The sequence below is a fragment of the Cyprinodon tularosa genome, unplaced genomic scaffold, assembly GCF_016077235.1.
Source record: "Cyprinodon tularosa strain WSP-4 unplaced genomic scaffold, ASM1607723v1 ctg295, whole genome shotgun sequence".
Lineage (NCBI taxonomy): Eukaryota > Metazoa > Chordata > Actinopteri > Cyprinodontiformes > Cyprinodontidae > Cyprinodon > Cyprinodon tularosa.
The window spans coordinates 171197-194043 of record NW_024039002.1 but is presented as its reverse complement, the minus strand read 5'-3'; the positions used below and the strand labels follow the sequence as shown (position 1 = coordinate 194043).

At 38.9% G+C, this 22847-nt stretch overlaps 1 protein-coding gene across 1 annotated transcript in view; it reads left to right on the top strand.

The window, feature by feature from the left end:
* ppargc1b (peroxisome proliferator-activated receptor gamma, coactivator 1 beta) overlaps positions 1-10122 on the top strand; it is a 134585-nt gene extending 124463 nt beyond the window's left edge. The window contains exons 7-12 of the mRNA XM_038291149.1: positions 262-326; positions 3235-3868; positions 6301-6358; positions 6510-6628; positions 7027-7154; positions 9281-10122. Coding sequence (XP_038147077.1) covers positions 262-326; positions 3235-3868; positions 6301-6358; positions 6510-6628; positions 7027-7154; positions 9281-9372 — 1096 coding nt within the window. The 3' untranslated portion in view covers positions 9373-10122. The remainder of the gene's footprint in view (positions 1-261; positions 327-3234; positions 3869-6300; positions 6359-6509; positions 6629-7026; positions 7155-9280) is intronic.
* Positions 10123-22847: the final 12725 nt, after the last annotated feature.

Here is a 22847-nt window from a genome sequence, read left to right as displayed (position 1 = left end):
GGCGCCGAGGAGAGAGGAGCACATGCGGCCGTGTTGATAAGAAATGAGATTCCCAGCAAAGTGCCAGCCGTGTTCGCACCAAGACAAATAATTCAAATTCAGCAGACATCAGCCGAAACAGTCCTTTTTATTTATGGAGGCCTAGAAGCGCAGACTCTGGACCTATTGAGGGATTGCTGTTTTCTGTTTTAAGCCTGCAACTTTGTCCGTCAGTGACAGAGGGAGCTGAAAATTCTCTGCTTTGATCTGTCTCTTCACCAGAGAGTCCCAGTTCAGCACCAGGCCTTATGAGCAGACGCTCAGTGTGGATCTGTGTGGAACGGCAGGTAATCTCATCTCAGCCTCACCGGGTTCTTTGTTGTCCACCTACTTCCTGTCTGCTGGTCACAGATCTGAAATTAAATCATTTGTGGTTGGCGGTTCAGAGGCGTCTGTGCATCACAGAGGCTTTGTTTCTAGATCTGAGAAAGTACTCGATCAAATGATCGGTGTGACTTTCACCTTCATACTGTATTACTGGCACCCCGGCTGTTATGTGACCCCACCTCCCCATATAGACACATAGTCTACTCTCGTATCATTTTACTAGCCTAGATCAGGCTTTTCTCTTTCAACAATCTATGCAGCAGATCCAGCAGTGTGGATCTGCTGAAACAAAAAATAAAACCATCATAAAATCCACTCTTACTGGTTCCTAAAGTTAGATCAGGTCCCCACTTGGGGGTCTTGATAACATACATTATATTACAGATGCAATAAATGTTAGAAAGGGTGATCAATATATCAAGTTTGATCAATATTGTCTGTTTATGCTTTTGATTTTAGGCTAGTGAGATGCTTTTGAGAGAGAAAAACACTAAAAGCATCACACAACCTCCACCGTGCTTTACAGTGAACAAGTTTTCCATGTTTTCTTTCCTTGATTCACACCAAAGCTGCTCGGAATATGTGCTGCAGTCTTAATCTCATCTGACCAACTGATTCAGTCCCTGTAGTGCTGAGTAAACCCCATGTGTTTCCATTTTGGAGAATAGGAAAGATTTATTATTTCTGGCCACCCAATCATACGACCTGGCATGTAGATATTTGCATCTTTCTTACACTGCAAAAAATGATCAATCTGTCGTCATCAATTATCAATCTAAATAAGTCATTTTTTCTTTAAATAAGTACATTTTTTCTTGAATTGAGGAGGAAGGTGAGACGCTTTGCCAACTGAATAAGACCATTTACATTTAAAATGAGAAAAAAACAATTACATTGTCTTATTTCAAGTGCATAATGTCTAATTATCTTATGATAAGAGTAAAAATACTCATTCCATTGACAAATCATCTTATTTACCTTAAGGGTAAACTCCCTTAATTTAAGATTTTTTTTTTTTACTTATTTCTATATTATTTTTGCAGTGTAGCCACCTCTGAACGGCCTGTGGTTTTAGTCCACAGGGCTGTTCATGTTTAGTGTCTACGTTATGTTTCCTGATATCCTTCCTTTTTAAGTACGTCTTAGATGTATTTTCTGCAAATGTTGGTTTAAAATTCATCATCACTACAATCACTGCTTTGACAAGTAGAGCAGGAAGGCGTCTATTCAGGCAGCTTTTCACAAAACACATCGAGACAACAAGAAGAGAGCCTTAACGAAACATTTTGTGTAACAGGCTGGTATTTAATGGTCGCTATGGAGACTTGGTTTCCATCTCTTACCAGCTCCTGATCTGTGTGTGGTGACAACATGAGTCGAACCAGGGGTCTGCAACCATAAGAGTCCAAAGAGCCACTTTGGCCCCAAGTCCAGGCAATTAAAACTAGTTAGAGCTTCTAATGTTAAAGGATAAAAAATTGAAATAAAACAGCATAAATCTTCTCAGCAGCAACCTGTTTTTATTTTTTTTTTCAGAGAGCCACAGTTTTATATTAATTTTAGGTTTTAACTATTCAGAAAAGTTATGCAAAGGGAAAGCTTTTTTTTTTTATCTGTTAAAAAATGCAGCTGTTCAAAACTTGAGGCATGCATAGTTACTGTATGTATGACAACTGATGAAGCAAAAACTAATATAGTCAAATATTCAAAGTTAGGAGCCGCTTTAAAAGCTCCAAAGAGCGACTTGCAGTCCCCTAAGTTAGACTCAACACACAGTATTTAAAGACTGGCTAAAATTAACTGGGAGGAAAACAGGAAGTAACGGGACACTTAACTGAGTGAGGGATTGCGTTCGAGTCAATGAGTCGATGCAATCAACTGGTTTTCCTTAGATAGAAATCATTGAATCAATTTGGCTGTAGGATCTGGTGAACTGTAAAGTGCCTTGAGATGACATGTGTTGTGAATTGGCGCTAAGAAATAAACAGAATTAACTAAAATCTCCGTGACTTTTATTAACTTAAAAATGATAAATAGTCAAATACATGAGTCACATTTGGTTTGTTAGATTTTTTTAGGGCTGCCAAATGCAGTCAGCAGGGTTAGAAAAAATTAAAATAGAGAAAACTTTCTAACATTTTTATTATCTAAATCGGAGGTCTTCAACAGGGGTCCGTGACCCCTAGGGGCTCCATGGAGGTACTGCATGGGGGTTGTGAAAGTTTTGGTTGATTAGACTTTTTTTTTTTTATATACTCCGCCCTGCATTTTTTTTTTCAATAACTGAAATGTCTTTAAATCCACACTGACATGAACTCAACACACTGTAGTAAACAGATAAATGGAGGCAGAAGATGTCTTTCAGTCATCAATGCACACATTCAGTGACACACAGGAGCTCTTTCAAGCTGGGCACCGTTTCATTCACAACACCTGTCCCATTAACCAGGAATCAGAATCAGAAAAACTTTAATAATCCCAGGGAGAAATTACTTTAGTTACATTACTCCACATGTAATAGAGTGACTATAGGACCAGTTTGATAGAACACAATTTCATACAATATATAAATAATAAGGGGGTCCCCGCTCCATCTCACCATCAGTTTGGGGGTCCTTGGCCTGGAAAACTTAGAAAACCCCTGATCTAAATGAATTTGAATAATAAATTATTAGCTTTGTTTCTGACCTATTTCACAGTGAGGTTTGCAAAGACTTTTTGCTAAAGAAAACCTTATAAATGAGCATTTTTACCCACATTTACAAGGGGTGCCAGTAAGTATATAATGTTGGCATGAAACGTTTGGGTTAAATAGAAATAATTTTTGTTTAGAGAAATCAACTTTTAAAATTGAACATCTTCCCTCAGGTCTCACCCCACCTACCACCCCGCCACACAAACCCGTGGAGGATGAGCTCTTTAAGCCAACGGAGGGAGGAAAGGGCAGCAGTGACAGTGGAGGCGCCCGCGAGTCCGTGCACCCGGCTTCCAACACCAGCACTAACGTTTCTGTAAAGGGCTCAACATGGTTCAGTCGCTCCCACCACCAGAGGAAGCTTCCAGAGCAGACGGAGCTTTACGCCCAGCTGCGACGCATGGGTCAGACAGGCGAGTGCGACACCCAGCGCACCTTCGGCGATCACGACTACTGCGCGCTGAGTCTCGGGGAGAGCCGCAAACGTAGTGCGGCCATCCTCGGTGCCATCCTCCAGACACAGGCAGGGGCTGAGAAGGATGACACCCATGGATCCAGCGTGGTGGATAATGAGGTTTTAGGTGAAAAGGGCAAAGAGAGCGAGGACGAGAGGCTGATGATAACTGAAATCGTAGAAACACAGGAGCAACAGATGGCGTTGTCATCATCGCCTTCCTCAGACTGCCAGTCACTTGCTGCAACGCCTCCAGTTTCCGAAGAGGAGGCGGAGCACTCGTCAGCATCCCGCTCACCATCACCCATCCTACACATGTGTCCCGACTCACCTTCCAGCAAGACAGACTCCAGGTACGACAGGCGGTTCAGTAAAGAAGTTAAAGTGCATTTATAGTTTTTAGAAATGCTCATTGTCAGTTCTGTGCTCTACAGTTATCACATTTCTAAACTGAGAAAGTTTGGTAAGGAGCTATGATCCTACAAAAGCCATCAGGCACTAATGTAACAGTAGACTTCACAGCTAGTTTTGGAGTTAAGTTAATCAGTCTTTATGTTGTGATTTATTGTTGAAGAAAGAGAGCTGATAACTCTTTGATTTTTCTTTGGGAATAATAAAGTATATTTTTTTTCAAAGCAACTCTGCTCAACTATTGAGGCTTCATGCATTCTTCCCTTCTCAAAAACTCCCCTTTGTAACTTCAGCGGGTCGGATCTGTCGTTCATTGGGTCATGTGACCCAGAGCGCTGCTTTACGGCAGTCTGGGCTCCCATTAAACAACTGCTTTTATCTTTAATGAAGACAAAAGCAGTTGTTAGGCTACTTTAACAGAAATAAGCAAGCCTGGAAATTATAGGACTAGCGCCCCTAGTGGCTAAGAGTTCCACAAGGTCACTTTAAGTGAATTAAGTCAAAACTAAAACTTTAAGGCTAAAAAAACATGTAACTCACCACAGCTGAGAAACTCTGGATTTAAAACACTATTATTCTCCAACCATTCATACAGAGATTAATAATTCAGCTCTGGTTCTGACTTTGATTAATATTGTGTCCCAACAACTAATTAACCAGAAAACATTAAATCGGCTTAGTCACCTTATTTGACATTTTTAAAATGTATAAGCCAGTAAGCCACTCTGTTTTCAAACGTTTTAATCTCCAAAATGTCTTTTTGTCCAGAATTTAGTCTCAAAGTCAAAATTGTCAAAATTTTGACCTGGATCACATGATGAATAAAAGTTGCAGTTGAGGCGAGTGAGTGTAGAAGAGTCCTAGTGTAGTTTCGAAAAAAAAAAGAAAAAGTCCAAGGTCAAGTGTAAAAAGGAGTGGGAAGATTTTTGATTTTAAAGGAGTAAAACTTGATGTTCGCTGTGTAGAAAATTTTACATTTGGAGCTCACTAAAACTGGAGCTAAAGCCCAGGCAGCATTCTGGTGTTGCTGTAAAGTGCAAGTACATGCCTATGCTAATAGTGCTATTGGTGTTAGCGATGCTTGTAAGCTGTCGTTTTTCCTATGATCAGCTGCTTTCATGCGGTATTATGATAAAAATGATGGTAAATATTAAAACCCGACATCAAAACTGCACACAAATACCCAATCCTGTTGCTATTTCCACTGGAAAGCCGGAAAGATATCTTGATACTCGAGTTGCCGAGATGAGGTCAACTTTGACCTTTCAAAATGGCGGAGAGTAGAGAAAGGGTTCTGTATGGTGAATACCGCATCATTAAACTTTCTCTCCCGTTGTGTTTGTAGAAAGACAGACTATGAAGTCTTTGGGCTAAATAATAAAATAAATGTTTTTTTTTTTGTTTGTTTTTTTCGCTAATTAGGCTAGCTCATGCACACACAGCGACAAAAGCATTTGGACAAAATGTGCCGGTAATTTTCCACTTTACATGCGAAAAGTATCATTGTTACCACATGAAGGCAGAGATAGAACAGAAAAAGAAAACTTTTTTTAACCTTTTTTATCAAGAGAGAGTCTGACTACATCACCATTTATATATAGAAGTCAGTTTTGGGGATTTTCGGTTCAGAGAAATGTACTTAAAAATGACTCATCTGCTTTGAATGCCAGTAAAAGGAGAAAAAAGTGATTATAATTTATATTTTATTGTATTTGAAAGATATTTTAGGGTTTCTGGTGCTAAATTATGACCATATTTGATGTCAGGCTGGCGGCTAAACTTGATGATGGGCAGTGACACATTGCAGGTTATCTTCTGCTTGGATTGTGGCTTTTTATATAGCCGCTCATTCTGAATTTTAAATAAAACCATTTGACATTTAGTGTTTTCCGCACTCTCTCAGCAGTCTCTGCTTATAAACCCCGCACCCCCCCCCCAACACCCCCCCCCCCCCCCCCTCCCCCCCGCTTTGGACCGTGAAGCAGGAGGAATTCAGCCGGTTAATGGGTTGTGATGTGTAGCATATAAAGAAGGAAAAAAAAAACGCTCATCAAACACAAACTACTGTCCACGTTAATAAGGTCAAAAGTCCTGTTTGTTTCGGCTGAATGTGTAGATGTAACCAAGCAAACGCTGGAGCATCACTCAGATCTCAGGCAGGAATGTTTGAATAGGCACCATTGCACAGGATGAGGTCAGCAGTCATGTTATTTCTTTAAAATGTTGACAGGGGATGTAACTGTAGGAGACATAAAACAAGAAGGTACCTTTGTGCCACCAGTGGGAGACTTGCATTGGATTTGATCCGCCTGTTTCTCAATGTCTCACATTACACTTTCTCCCCTTCTCTTTTGTCTCCTTCCTTCTCCTTCAGTGAGAACTCTGAGAGCTGCCTAGACGACAACCAGGGGAACAAAGAAAAATCTGACGAGGTATGCGTCCTTCTCAATCCGCTGAGTCCAGCAAACCTAAAAACTGGTTGATTCAAGAAAGATTAAATAAAGCCCAGACTTACCTCAGCAAATGATTGAGTTAGTAAAGTAAGGGAATATTCTTCTGATTGTTCTGTTTTCTCATACCCAGGACAACTGCCAGGTGTTTTACATCCACAACCTGCCGAGCAGGGTGACTGAGAACATGCTGAGGAGACGCTTCCAAGTGTTTGGCAATGCAGAGGACTGCAAGGTCATCATCTGCAACGAGTAAGTCAGGGTCACCTGCCCCTGAAGAGGTGCAGCAGTTCTTAAGGGGGTTTATGGGGGAGACATTGAATTATACAGTTGTAAAGTAGAAATAAAAACTGGAATTGTTCAGAATTTTGGGTTCTGGACGAAAGCACCAACCTCAGAACGGTAGACGTTCTTCCATCTTCCTCTCTATGTCTGCCACAGTGTGGATTTCCTCATAGGGGACTAATTAAATGCAATTTAAATTCTACATTTTAGCTCTACTATCTGTTTTTCTCTTACTAAAGAATACTAGTCATATACATTGCATTCCAATTAGCTTCCACTCCCACTGTGCCTTTTAGAAATCATACTGATTATGAGATTAATGAACAAACTTCCTACTTTGTTTTTTTTCCCCCGTCTTGCTGAAGGGAGCGCTGTGGAGTGATAAAGATACGTCAGTCTGGGCCTCAGAGACATCGCAAAGAACGGGAGATTGTTTTCCAGAGCGCCCCCTCAGGCCTAAGGAGGCAAACAAGGAAACGCTACATAGATCTAGGTAATCAAGAGACTAACCAAATCATCTTTTACTGCCAATCCTTGCACTGAAAATTATACTTGTTTATATTATCATCTGGTCATTTGGGTGGTGATAACTTTAACCCTCAATGTTGACTTTTTAAGAAGCAGATTGTTTGGACCAGCAGCCTCCACCAACATTTCTAGTTGATAAACAAACTGAGTCGCTTAGAAACAATCAATTGTCCCTTCCAAATAGGTTTGAAAATGTTCAGCTTGACTTCTATTAACTGCTAAAATTGGCTCAATTTTAGTTTTTTAATAAATACAGCTTTTAAGGATTAATTCACCTCTCTATTAATAAGAGAATTTATTAATAACACAACTTTGCTTTAAAATATCCAAACTTGGGACACAATTATCCATTAATTGATCAATAAAAACTTTACTGATATTATATACTTTTTTAAAATGAAGTGATAAATGTCCATTTCCTACAAAAAATTATTTTTTTCTTATTTCCAAAGGATCCTTACTTAACTAGAAGGGCTAAAAAAAAGTTATTACAGATACGACATTAATTATTCACTTTTTACTCTGCCGGATGTGTGAAATACTGACTGAATAAACAAAAAAAAATGTTCTTACTCATTATTAAACTGTACTTATTTATGAGATAAAATGCACTAAATCATAAAAGCCTTACGATTTACCATGATTTTAGTCTTTCCTGTCATGTTACAAATGTTTTGTAACATGACATGACTTCGTCTTCCTAGCACAGCTAAAGCCGTGCATTCATTGTGCGATTTTTTTTCAATCGTTACGCGCAGCTACAGCTCACACTGTACGACGAAACCCAGTGGTTTCGTCGTACAGTGTGAGTTCACAGCTCACAATGCACGTGCAGCACTACGCTCTGATGCGATCTACCTGCTCACACTGTACGTCTAAAAACCATGTGAGACTCAGCTCCGCTGTGAGATGGCGCTATTTGGACTCTGGAATCTGGAAGCCAAACCAGTAGAAGAGGAATATGTAGCTCACTAGAGTGAAACGCGCTGCCTTGGCAATTTGTGCAATTTTGTGCTGAAAGCCCTAACAAGAAAAGGCGACGACGTACTTGGACAAAGACATGGCTGAGCAAACGTGACTACTACGGTCTGTCAATTTTACAGAAAGAACTCCATTTCACCCGCACCCCCGCCATGCTTCTGTGTTTACATCTGAGACGAAGAAGAAGAGGAATCCTTGTTTGCGCATGCCCACTGAACGATTTGCCCACTTCGGTTGACTAAAAATCTAACATGTTTGATTTTCTCCCGACCTCACGAGGTAGTCGTGAGAGGCTGATCCCCCCTCGTTACCCTCTGTACACTACACGATCAGTCCAAAAGTCGGGCCAATCGGAAAATACTCGCACGACTGGAAAGACGCCCCAAAAAGGGCAAAAAAAAAATCGCTATTTAAACCCGGCTTAAGCAGTGGCATCACACTTGACACCATCAATTAATTGGATGGAACATATTTTAATTGATTGAACCAATGTTTAACATTTAAGTTAGTGGTAAGTACTCAAACTTGTCATCTTTGCGTATCTGGGACCGAGCAGTGGGGGCAGCAATCACAGCAATCTCAAGCTTCCCTTTTCCTCATACACCTCCCCAGGGGTGAGGAGGCCTTTCAGACCCAACCAAGACACATAGTCCCTTTCTTAAATAATTGGTGTTAAAGGGGTAAAGAAAACTTCAAATATGAAATAGAAAATTTGTAATTTTTTTTGCGCAGTTTTGTCTTTATTACTGCTCTAAGTAGGTTATTCTTTTAGAAAATACAGTTCTACAATTTGTGTACCATTACTTTAGGTTATGATTTCTTTCATGCCAAAAAAGTTAAAGAGTTTACGGCTGTATAAAGCTTTGAACTCAATGCTAAACCAACACTTTGAACTGAAAAAGCTTCCTTAGTGGGAAGCAAAACGTCTTCAAACTTGGAAACCAAGTCCAGTGGATTCTTTTTTAACTTTTTTGTGAATGACTATGACCTGAATGACTAAGAATCTACACCAGCAGCTTTAATTAATGATTGATAGTTTTTTCCCCCCCAAATATCAGGTCTATCTTTTGCGGTGCTCATGGATGACCCGTCTGTGTTTCTGTGTTTCAGATGAGGCGGGTCCTTGCCCTGTCAAGAGTAAGTATGATGCACTGGACTTTGACACTCTGCTGAAGGAGGCCCAGAAGTCCCTGCATCGTTGATGGTTCAGCGCTGCTGACTGGCCAGCCTTAGTAAACCCCTCTGACAACACCCACAGTACCTCCGTGCAAGGCAACCTCGCAAGATGTTTACATTTTTAATATTGGAATAACGTAACAAAGACCTTGATTTTTTTTTTTTTTTGAAGTCTCTTTCACCGGAGGATACTGCTTAAAAACAAGGAAGTTGATGCGAGGAGTTGAAGAGAGTGGAGGGGGGGGGAAAAGGACTTTAAACAGCAATGGTACAACAGCTGTAAACAATAATGACACGGCTCTCTGAACAAATGTAAGAACAAAGCTGCTTCCTGTCTGTACTGGTGTCGTCTTTGCCCTGCCTTGGAAGAACGGGCATGAGAAACCTGTAGCAAATCCTTGCTAACCCTGCGTTGCGTTGGTCGTTGTGGCGTGTGTCGTTGCGTGTGCGTGTTCCTTATTCTGTTGGTTTTTGTAAGCAAAAAAACAAAACAAAAAAACAGAAAGAGAGAGAGAAAAGCTCTCTTTTTCTGGTTTCAGCTGGTAAACCCGCAGGCTGTGTTTGCTTGTCTGGTCATATTACCAGGACCTGGATAATAAAAAAAAAAGTCTGTTTTGTTTTAGCAAAAATAATTGTGTATGTTAAAGATTTTTAAACTTTGTGTGTGCGAGTTTGTGCGTGAGGGTGTGTGTTTGTATGTATTTCATGGACAAAATATATAACAAACACATTTAATGTAATCAATGGATGACTGATAAAAGTTTACAAATCTAAAATGAAGAAAAAAAATCACGTTTCCTTTATTTTGTAATTGTAGTGCTTCCTTGATTTGAACTATGCACTGTAACGGAGATAAACGTCTCCTTTGTCCCCCTTCTGTCTCTAACTCTGCCATGCTAACTATTTAGCTTCTGCTACTGGCTGCTGTAGGCTCTTCGCACTCAAACACCCTGTTTCTAATGTTTAACATTCTCACATTTTTACAGTCCATTCAGACCAAGGAAGGAGTACTCACTTTAAGAGCTTACCTAGTAACAGACTAATTATATTGTCTGATTAATTTCCCTATTGTTATGGGGACATATTCGGTTTCTCTGCTTCCTTTTTCAAAGTTGAAGTAAGAACAAAACACACAAAAAAGCAATTAAATATCAGATGACTTAGGATCTAGAGGGATTTTTGCAAACAGGATTGTCAATGTGAGGAAAATGGCTTCTGTTTATGATGCTAACTGAAAGTTTAAACTGAAATATTGTTTATATCTATAAAACAGAAAAAAAACAGCTTTTGCTGTAAATCTGATATCCATAGATCCGGAAATGTAATTTTTTTGTTTTTTTTTTATTCCTTCCCCGTCCTCTTTTGCTTAGTTGGGCTAAGTGCTAACATCGCTAGCATTAGCTATCATCACTGTCAGCTTGCAGTTTCCGCATGTCATTAAAAGTCATTAAATTATAATTTTTTTAAATCAAGGTGTTAATTGGCATTAAAAATCATTAAATGTGCTAAAGTTGGCATTTCAAATGCTTTATTATTATCTATTGGCGCGAAACTGCTTGCAGTTGATCATAAAGCCGTATGAGATATATGAGAATAATGGGTAATTGTTGATGGCATTAAAATAATTTCTAAGAGCATTCAAAACCATTAATTTACAGTTACTCATTCCTGTATAAACCCTGAAACATTGGAGGATTTTCAGGATTTATTCATTTTTCGAAAAATGTCTCTCCCTTCTATTGATAATAGCTCTTACGGATAACACCACCTCGCTTAAAAATATATAGTTGTGGAAAATATATCTTACAAGTTCATGGCTTTCAACGAAAAGTTTTAATTTTGGTTAAATTTAGAGAAAATAGAGACGAGTCATGATGAATTATGGGTAGCGCTGTGATTATTCTCATATGTCAATTCTAACTGGTGAGAATTTCTTATTAACCACAATGTTTCTTGTCTTCTAACATTATTCTGAAACAATTGAATCAAGCTCAAAATATTTTACACACATATTTATTGTAAACCAGCTTTAGCTTCTTTTCGCTATTAGATATTTTAAGAGGTCTGACACTGGATAAATTGGAAGTTAGAAAGTCGGCAACCTGTTCTCTACTGTAGCCTAGTTGGGTCCAATCAAATCAACTCAGTCATTATAGTAGTTTATTTAAGGTTCATGACTTGTTTGGTTTTAGAAGCACAAAATACATTATCCATTAATAAATGATGGTCACAGGTGGAGTAGTAATGTATTCTAAGTTGAATGTAATCATCCTGTGGTGCTTTATAAGATGGACTTGCTTAGTCATTGGAAACCGCATTTGGTTAGCAACTAGCTGACATAGCCGCAGCAGCACGCCTTGAAAAACCTAGAGAGCCTCTGAATCCTGCCAATCCGGTGGCCCCAAACCGCCACCAGTAACGCAGCCAGGGAGCTGCCAGGGGATTAGGAACAAAGACAGTAACCGGCTGAGAATTCGATTTCTTGTCATCCACCGGGTCAGATGAGCGTCTCTACCTCACATCCTTTCATCCCAGTCCTGGCCGACATCCTGAACGCTCTCCCTCCTCCTTATTTATCAACGTATCAACATATTTTTGTCAAAGATTCAATTTTTTCACAGCTGAAGGGCATCGGGTGGTAAAAGCGGCGTGGGTTTCATTTTCCAAGCTCCTTAGAATAGTAATCTCTTGTAGGCTCTCATCCGCTGGCCTCATGACGGCGTCTGTTTGTTGGAGTCTCAGCGTTGTATCCTCGTGTAATTGAACGTTTTGTCTTTGTCTCGTGTTTGAGTTGGACGCTGCTGACACTAATTGGTTAGCGAGAGGTCAAACAGTAGTCGGGTGGACTGGTTGCTCCTTGGGTGCACTTCATTGGCGAAGATTCAAAATCTTCTCTGAATGCACTTCTTTTCTTGTTTTTTTTTTTCTTTTTTCCAAGGAAGTGCCACTCCAGTTTTTACCTTCTCGCCCTCTCCATGCCCAGGACATGCAACAAAACAAACAGTCTGTCTATAACTTCCTGCTCTGCGGGTTCCTCTCCAGTTCTCCCCCTCACAAAGCTCCCACTTTTAACAGCTTATCTCCATTTTCCCATCCTGGTTCTTGTCTTTTCTATCTAACCCACATCTTGGTAACATACACACACAAACACAAAAAAATTGAATGTTTACATCACTTGTTTCTCCTTTGACTTTATTAGGAACGCACACTAAGTACAAAGGCGCCTTATTCAGTGCTTACAAATGAAATAAGACAAGATTCTGGAGGGGATGACTTCTCCTCCAGGTTCACAGATGTCCAAAACTAACACTTTAGTGTTATACATACTGGTTAAAAACAAGATGCGGCCTGTTTAAAAAAGACTATAAAAAGCAACAACTTGTGAACAACTGAGTAAGGTTTTGTGCTTAGTATGTATACTACTAAAAAGTGAGAGAATGTGCTGGTTTACATGTTAAAAAGATAATATATGAATATATAATGTGTACATAGCACTATGCCTCATTGTAAAACATAAAATGTATTGTGTGTTTTTTTATTTTTGTTTCAATTTGTGGTGGTGGGTTACACTTGATTACTGATAAGACAGGATATTTCAGGTCAGTTTTGTTTTAGTATGTTAATTTTGTTCAATACAGGGAGGAAATGAAGGGAAAATAATTTTTACACAAAGTCCAACACAACACTGTAGCAAAAAAAAAAAAAAAAAAGCTGACAAAAAAAAGGTTTCACCATTGACTCACTATAGAAGGTTGTATTTTTTTTTTCTGTTTTGTTTGTCTTAACGTGAATCTAGCTTTTCCTGTTTTTTTTAAAAAGCAATTTTCCGATGCAATACGTAATAATCTCATGAAAGCCTTTGTGGAAAAAAAAAAAAACGGAGGTAATAATGTACAGTGTGTGGTTGATTGTGGAGCTGCGGATTAAGTAGGCTGCTGTACTGTATGTAGACTGCCATTTTAAAGATAATCTACAGGAAGAATGTGGTCAGTAAGCAGATAAACGGAACATGTTGTTCCAACCGTCTCACTGCACAATATTGGTTAAATACCTTCACTGTATTTTCTTCTTCTAAGCTGTTGTAACAATATTATTACCACATTTCGATGGTGCACAGGTTTGGTTTGAATCAGAGTTGCATACAGCACTTACTTTACAGCCAATTACAATACAAATATATCTATGGTAAAGGTTTGAGTCAGGGAGGCACAAAGAAAAGCTGGTTTTTACCCTGGTGAATGTTAACAGATATTAGTGGCGCTGTAGAAATCCTAGTTTTCACCGCTGCACCCGTCTTTGAATTTCAGGTTTCTCTTGCAGACGATAACTTAGAATGGTAGGAAACAAGTTAAAGGTACAGTGGAAGATGTTCTTTTTCTGGATGTATCATCAAAATAAGTGGTCCTCCTAATTGTCAATCATTCTGGTAATATGTTTACATAAGGCCATCCTACGTGCTCGTCCCTAGTTAGCTATCTTTTTCTACACATGCACACTTTGAGGCATGTATCTGTGGTGAGCTATGGTTTCAGACAGTCATTGTAGCTCATCTTTCTCACTGCGGTTCTTTAAAAATGGTTGACGGTCGTAAGAGACAAAGTGTCTAAGAAGTGTATGAGCAGAAAAGAAAGGCCTCAGAATAGACAGATATATCCCAGAATGCTATGCATTGGGAGCTCTCCTTTGCAAAGCATTGTGGGATTTGCTGTCACAGCCGCCCGCTGTCGCTACCCAACAGTGGCGACTAATAAGATGGCGCAGGCACTGCGCGGTGGAGGAAGAGTTACGTCATCTACGGAAAGCAAGAAGCAGTGATCATCTGTGCGAACGAAGTTCACTATAAAGTCCTCGCTGTATGTAGTGATTTAGGAGTTGCGACGGACGTTCAGGCACAGTAGACTTATACAAGCTATATGAACAGCAACTTTTCAGCAGAGCATGCACGAGGGGAAATTGGGTCGTGCACGTTCTCGCACGCATTTAATAGGCGTTCCCTTTCGGTAGCGGGTACAGGGTTGTGCATGTGCTTGGAGAGGGCATGTCTTTTCAAAAATTCGCGAAAATCCTCCACAATACCTTTAAAGTTCTAACTTTAGTCTGCGGTGCAGCTTTGGTTTCTACAGCGGCCGCCATAGTGCCTCTGAGGGTGTTTAGATAAAATCAGATCAATCCGATGTTAATCGTGGCAAGCCTTAAAAGTTAATTTGCGGGGCAAACAAAGCTATCATTAGCTTTTAATATTACTCTTTAAACCTCTCTCAATCCAAAGTGGTTTATTATTAAATGATTACTGACGTAATTTTTTCAATAGCCATACTATAAAAAAGGTATATACATATATATGAATATATATATATATATTTGTGTGTTTGTGTAGATATCTAGATTATTATATACTTTCTTATAGAAAACTTTGATGTGGGTCATTCTTCGCAGTGTTTTGAGAACACGTAGACACATTTCAACATTAATAACTGCTGTCTGTTTGATCTAGGTGCTAGGTCAATAGACAGCGAATCCAAATAAAAAATACAATAAAAAACAACTTCTGAAGGGAATTACCTTCATAAGAATGCAATATATTTTGTTCTATTTTTCATTTCAGGAAAGAAAAAAAAGAAAAATATTGAAAAAACACATCTTAATGGGCAAACTGGCCAAAAAAACTAAGAAAAACACGAATCAATAAAGAGTAATGATTCACCAGGGGTCGCGGACAAATGTGGAAACATCCTAAGATTCAGTTTTAGATGTTTTGTTTTTTTTAATGCCACGGCTCAGTAGAACTTTGCTTCACTCACTGTTTGATTTAAGCCATGACATTTGCCCCAACCACGACAGGAGTGCTGGCAAAATGGGCCGAGTTCAAATGAAACGTTTAAAAAAAACCTATTCTGACAAACTAAAGGGCAACAATGATGTCAAACATGCTTATTTGGGACTGTAAACTGTCGAATCTGCTTAATGTGAGTCGCTGTTTTATTTTGGGGTGTGGATATTAAGGGCATATTTGTTTATGTTTTTCATTACTGTTCTTTTCATCGTCTCTTCAAATCTAATGACTATCAAAAAAAAAAAAAAAAAGATTTTTCTTCATTTTTTTAACCTAGTTCTTTTGGGGGGCGTTTAAAACAAAAAAGTAAATACTGCTAGTGAGATTTTATATTTTTACATATTTTGGTTTTATTTTATTTTTTCTTTTTTTATTTATATATCACTTAGTTTCGATGTCTTTAAAGGGTGTTTTTTTTTCCTCTGTTGTGTAATTTCATATGTCTTGAGAATGTGGAGACAAAGGCATTCAGTATTTTTGAATTGTTAAAATCTAGTTTCATAGAAGCTAAAGTATCTGATGTTATAAATTATATTTTAATTCATGTAAATAGTTTAAAACAGACGACTATGGCTTCCTTTTAAACTGAATACATTTCTCTTCAGAGATTGTTTACATTATGAAACTGTAGAGATGTGCTCCTCATATACTGTATAAAGTACATATATTCATTGATTTGCCTCCAAAAATAAAACCTTAATGAACAAAACTATGACTCTTTCCTCTGTTGTTTTGAAGCAATAAGCAGGTTTTGTTCTAGGAACTATTGAAAGATGCAATCTGACTAAAGAAAACCACAGAAGTTATGAAGGCCAAAGCAGCTTAAAGTTGAATCAAACTCTATTGGAACCATTACTGTCAATGTTCTCAGATGTTTGGCTAAATCGATCCAAAATACATTGAGGTTGTGTCACGACACAGGACAGATGGACCCGATATTCAGTCAAGACAGATGGTCTAATGTCAAAAAGAAAACGGAACGCGGGCTGCTGTGGATCAGTGAAACTGCAGCGGCTGCAGGGGAAGGCTGAGCATCCATCGGGGGAGGCAGGTTACAGCCGCCTGCCGACCCGGTACTCAGCCGTCCAGAGTTTCCCCGATGCAGCAATCCCATTGATCAGGCAGGAGAACAGAATCGTTCAGATCCAGAAATATAAAGCCAGCAGGTTCAGTGTTTTAAGGAGTCCAGCAGCGAGCTCAGACGGACACGCTCAGATGGAGTCAGGCGGACCCAGTGGTTGAGAGCAACAGAGACAAGACATGGTACCAGGAGAACTGCAGAACTTTAAACTGGCTCCATCCAGGAACCAGAATCACAGGAGAAAAAACTGGCTTTCCCTGCACTCCTGCAAAACCAAATGGGCTCTCCACAAAGATAAGCTAGGCCACGAGCCAAACACAAACACCCCCTTTACACACTGGCCCCCCCAGAGCAGGGACATGAACCACGGACTTAACTGAAACTAAAACTCAAAGACACATGAAAAACTAATGATCTGGATCCAATAGCTGGGCTGAACCATAAAGCAGCGGGAGTAGGAGGAGAAGATGAATGATAATTAGAGAGTGGGGATGGTACGGCAGATGAATGAAGTTAGTTATTAGATCGGCTACGGGGACCGCGATCATGAGAGGTTGTGTTGCTGCTTACATTTTTACTTATTTTATCACAGAGATCTAAGGATACTGTCAGAAAGTACTTAACTCTTAAACATACATAGAAGAATCCTTAAATACATGTCTTAATTTTCATATCGGACAGGGAGAAGATTACAGAGAGCTGGTGCAGACGATCATCTGATCCTCAATCACAAAACATCTCGGAAGATTATAGAAGAAGTAGCAACATTACAAAACTTACTCAAATCATTATGAATACCTTGGAGTTCCTCGACAAAAGACCTGGTGAGAGAAGTAACCGTCTACAACAATGGAGAAAGCAGCCTATACAGGAAATGTAGGTCTATGTTTGCAGCAAGCTGCTACATATCTTCTCCGTCTGTTAGCTGATCTCTTCTGCAGTCACCTGTGAAGTGTTTCAGCATCTGAGCAAATGACTAAAAGAAGCTCCGAAGGCCAGATTCGAAGGAAGATTACATCATAGCGCGGTACGTCATTATGCAGCCTTAAAATGCTTCCTCCTTTTTGTCCGATTAAAAGGACGGGTCCGATGTATCCTCGCTATCCTTGGATATCCCAGGATTCATTGCGAGACCAAGCAAGCCTGCTGCTCCGTGATCAGAGGGAGCAATACTTGGTGCCGAACAGTGGTGATTATTGGAAGTTCAGTTTAATATAATACAAGAATGTGAATAGTTCTGTCTGAAATTATTGAAGATAGTCGTCGTAATGGTTATTGAGTCAGATATGTGGCTGTAATGTTTGATTTATCTAAAGTTTTTTATCTGTTATGGTGTAAATGGGTTTGGCTGTAATTTCAGGACAGATCCTAATATATCTGCAGTCAGAGGTGGGAAGTAACAAAGTACAAATACTTTGTCACTGTACTTAAGTAGATTTTTCTGATATTTTTACGTTACTTTACTACTTATTTTTATGCCGACTTTTTACCTCTACTCCTTACATTTTTACACAAATATCTGTACTTTCTACTCCTTACATTTTAAAAAATTGGCTCGTTACTTTAGTTTTGAATCATTTCAATGGAGTTACCGTTATTATTTTTCACGTCATCAATACCAAATTGAATCTAATTGGATGGGAATCTACGTTGCATTTGACGCACCACTACAAGATGAATCGACAGATTCGGCGGTATTCATTCGTGGCAAATCATTGCAGCTTGGTGGCGGTGGCGTTAGCATAGTAGTATGGACGACGAGATGATTGAAAATGAACACAACAGAGATCTAGTCCTATTGGCAGACATCCATTTAAAATGTAGGCAACGGCATGAAAAAAGTGGTTTCTACTTTTACTTTTATACTTTAAAGGAGAAGTTCGGTTTTTTACACTTTAAGCCCATTTTCTGTAGTGTCCAGGATGAAATCGAATGATCGACACCAAAAGTTTGACAATTGCTCCTGTCTCTGCTTTTTGGCTCATTTAGAATCACCCCCTGGCTGCTTTAGAATGGCTTGCATAGAGCATGTCCGATAATGTCCTTAAAACAACCTTAAACGTTCTTTTTTTAAAATATGCTACTCACCGGGTCGTCAGCGCTGTTCAATGACGTTCCAAAAAAAGTTTCGTAAAGAAAAAACGTTCCTGTAGTGTTTTATTTAGCATTTTGTAAATCCCATTGAGTTCTGTTGGAATAGTCAATATTCCCCTGCCACCAGAAACGGAAATGGGGCCTGTTTACACAGTTGTAGTCTTTTCGCTTCACTCTGTGTACTCCGACGTCGAGGTGCTAACGTTTCTGTTAAACACTTTAAAAAACTCTGAAAATGGAATACGAAAGGTGGATTCTTGATTCTCGACGTCGGAGTACACAGAGTGAAGCGAAAAGACTACAACAGTGTAAACAGGCCCCATTTCCGTTTCCGGTGGCAGCGGAATATTGACTATTCCTACAGAACTCAATGGGATTTACAAAATGCTAAATAAAACACTAGAGGAACGTTTTATCTTCACGAAACTTTTTTTGGAACGTCATTGAACAGCGCTGACGACCCGGTGAGTAGCATATTTTAAAAAAAGAACGTTTAAGGTTGTTTTAAGGACATTATCGGACATGCTCTATGCAAGCCAGTCTAAAGCAGCCAGGGGGGGATTCTAAATGAGCCAAAAAGCAGAGACAGGAGCAATTGTCAAACTTTTGGTGTCGATCATTCGATTTCATCCTGGACACTACAGAAAATGGGCAAAAAGTGTTAAAAACCGAACTTCTCCTTTAAGTAAATTTACAAGCCTGTACTTTGTTACTTTTACTTGAGTAAAGAAGTTTAATAAGTACTTCCATTTTTACCAGAGTATTTTTTAACACAAGTATCTGTACTTTTACTCAAGTACGGAAAGTGAGTACTTTTGCCATCTTTGTCTGCAGTGTAGGGACTATAAATCTGATAGGATTTTTATTTTTCTATTGCTGTTTTGCACAATTTGATTAACTATTTTTTATTGTTGAATATTAGAGATTTTGCAAATATATTTTTTATACATACATTGTTTAGATCTACCCCTTTTATAAAATAGAATAGCAGCAACATCAGAGATGTGCATGGTTGTTGTCACCTTTATTCCACTCTGTATTCACTTGAGTGAAGTCTTTGTTTATTTAACAATAAAAAAATAATAAATTAAACAGTTTTGAAAAGTTCAGTATTCATTCTTTTCCTGCTTTTTCTGTCAACTGTCAAGGTTGCTAAGCGGCAGGACATACCGCAGAGAAAGCCACCTAAGGATAGACCTGTTTGAATTCACTGCCAAAACTCTTCCGGGCTCCTAATTTTCAAAGACTTCAAAGGATCCAGTCCAGGTAGACCGCGTCCTTGGAAGAAGCAGCCCATAAATATGAAAACAGCATACAATAAATCATTGGTAATAACAAAATAAAAAAAAAGCTATGAATAGGTAAAACATTTTATTTTCCTTTAGGATCACTAAAGTATTTTTTTCATTTAAAATTAATTAAATGAACATGTTTTTAAACATATTATCGGAGGGATTTTTAAGGCTGACTAATTAAATAAAACAAGGTAAGGCTCAATATTATGAATAGTTATTTCTCATTACCTAGATAAATCTGCTTGTGCATAAGATACCAAATTTAAAATTTCCACATTGATGTCTGTAATTTTTCAATCTAAAATCAGGCCAGCGTGTTCTGTGTTTACGGAAGTAAACATGGATGGTAGTGCCGGAGCGCATCTAGTGATCTTTCCCAACCATAAAAACACAATCTTTTCAAGATGGTTAAACATAAATACTGCTCTCCGCATCGTCTGCCATGGTTGTTGTTTTTCTTGCCGCTTCTTCATAGGGATACCCAGAATAGTGACCTTTTGTCGGGTATTGATGGTCGGATGAATGCGACCTGGCCGTTCAGACACAGGTCGCATTTGAAAAGATCAGATTCATATCGGATTCAGGACCACATAGCCAAGTGGCCTGTGTCGCATTGGAAAAAAATCGGATCTGTGTTGTTCAGATAGCCATGAAAAGATCAGATACAGGTCGCATATGGGCTGAAAAAATCGGATTTGGGTCACTTCAGGCTGCAGTGTGAACGTAGCCTAAGAGCAGGCTAATAAGCAGATTGGGAGCAGGTGTGAACAGAGGAGTCTAGAAGGGAGCTAGGGAAAGGGAGACTGACACATGAGGGCACCAGAGGGCAAACAAGAAATACCCAAGAACTCGAATACAATCAAAAATTACTAGAATAACTCAAAATGGAAATAAAACCAATGAAAACAGAACTAAAGCCATGACATCCATCTAAGTACCCTTTATGCTTTTACTGAGGGTCTAGTTTCATATGCATTGATGATTTTCTCCTAGTGGTTTGGAGCATTTTTATTATACAGCAATAATTTCTTACATAACTTGCAGTTGTTCTAGCTACTTTTTTGTATGTTAGCATCGTTTATATATTTGCTGCATGTTTGCACTGTGATTGCAGCTTTTCTCTTTTGCAGCATATTATCTTTGTGAGTATCTGTGTGTTAGTCTAATGTCTGTGCAGAACCTTTTTAAATTGCTGTTAAATCTGGTGTTAAAAGTGCATCTGTACCCCACCATAGAAAGCGGAGCAATTAACAAAACAAAAATCAGATAACAATAACGAACACCACATAATAATAAATACAACTTCACCATTTTGTTTTAGCTTTTATGGAAACGGAAGATTAATCCAGATCACTACAGATGAAGGATCATTTAAGTGTAAGAATCAGATCATCAACTGTTAAACTGCAGATTGAAGCATGTTGGTTTACAAATAGTTCTTCCATTGCAGGAAAAAATAAAATCAACTGCAGTGTGTCTGGTTTGTCTTCAAAAATCTGCATTCTGTGGTGTCCACGCACACATTGGCACGCTAACATACACTCCCTGTTTTCCTTCCTCCTTTGGTTAACAACACCCTATTAGCAGGCCGCTGGCAATTTTCCGCCTGGCTAGACAGTGATTCACATGTCAGTGACCGCACAGATGATGTGAGAGCACATAAGATCCCTACACCAGCAATGCTGCATGGATGCTCTCTGGTTTCTTGTCAATCTAACACCAGCAAAAGCTGAAATATTAATTTTACACATGTAACTTTAGGTGCTAGACAAATGTGACCTACTCTTCTTTTGAGTCAATCAAAGTTTTTTTAATTTCTTACATTTCTGAAAGTATTCAGATGAACATTATATTAATTCAGGAGCTGTTAAAATACCTATTTGCAGAAATATTAACCTTTAAATCTGGTGACTGTTTAGGTAAAGCCAGAGGAGATTAGAAATCATCCTGTCAGCCGTTTCCTGTCCCGCTGTCCTCTGTCTGGTTGTTACTGTGGGGTAGTCGTGACTGCAGCAAAAGAGGGAGCTCTGCAGTGCAGAGATATCAGACCCACTGCTTTATCCCCTGTGAGGTTATAAGTAACGGACAGAAACGCCCAGAGGTCATTACCACACAGTGTTGCTTGTTGATTTTAAGATTTTTTCTTTCAACATGGAAGTTGTATGAAGTAGATAGAACAATTAGGCCAACACTGCCATGGAATAGGCCAACTTGTAGATTTTGATATTAAATACAAACTGAAAAAGAATCCTCATCATCTTTGGCATCAGAGAAAGAAAAACACCCATCAAAGCTTTTAAACCTCATTGTGCTTTGGATAATTTTTTCTTTTTCATAACTTAAACTTAAAGCCTTAAACTTGTGGTTAAGAAACTAACGGTTCCAGTAGGAGCAGCTCACCTCTTTCACACCTTTGTCTGTTGCAGCTCATTGCATCAACTCGATGACTTTGCGGGACAGGCTCCTTCTAGATAGCATGGAGACAGTAGATATTTGCTTACATTTGTTGACTCTAAAGCAATCCCCCATGTGGTGCGTGCATGCAATGACAGTGGAGAGGAAATCTCCAGTATAACAGGAAGAAACCTCCAGGAGAACCAGGCTTAGTGTGAGCGGCCTTCTGCCGAGGCTGACTGGGGTTCAAGGAGACAGAAGTAGACATAGAACAGGGTTTCCGCGGGTCATTAAAAATCATTGAAAGGCATTAAATTATAATTTTTTTAAATGAAGGCATTAATTGGCATTAAAATTCATTAAATGTGTTTATTGTGGCATTTAAAATGCTTTATAAAAAAATTTTTATAAAAACAATTTCGTCAGACATATTATATCACGATATATTTGCGTGGAACTGCTTCTGGTTGATCGCAAAGCCGTATGTTCAGAAAAGAAGCTTGAGTCAGAGAAAAAGCTAGAGATGGGGGGAAAAAATAAAATTTCAACAAAAGTGGCTGGAAAACGAGGAATTCGGGACATGGCTGCAGCCTGTCGACGGGTAGCTGTTGGTGGCATTAAAATGATTTCTAAGAGCATTAAAAAGCATTGAATTTGAGTTATTCATTCCTGTATAAACCCTGTAGAAAAGGAGCATTGAAGCACCGATCAATAAATACTTTCTTTGTTAGAACAGGTATCAGTACACTAGCTCCTTAGGTGACTCTTTCTAGAAAAGAAACAGTTAAGCAGACAAGCTATGAG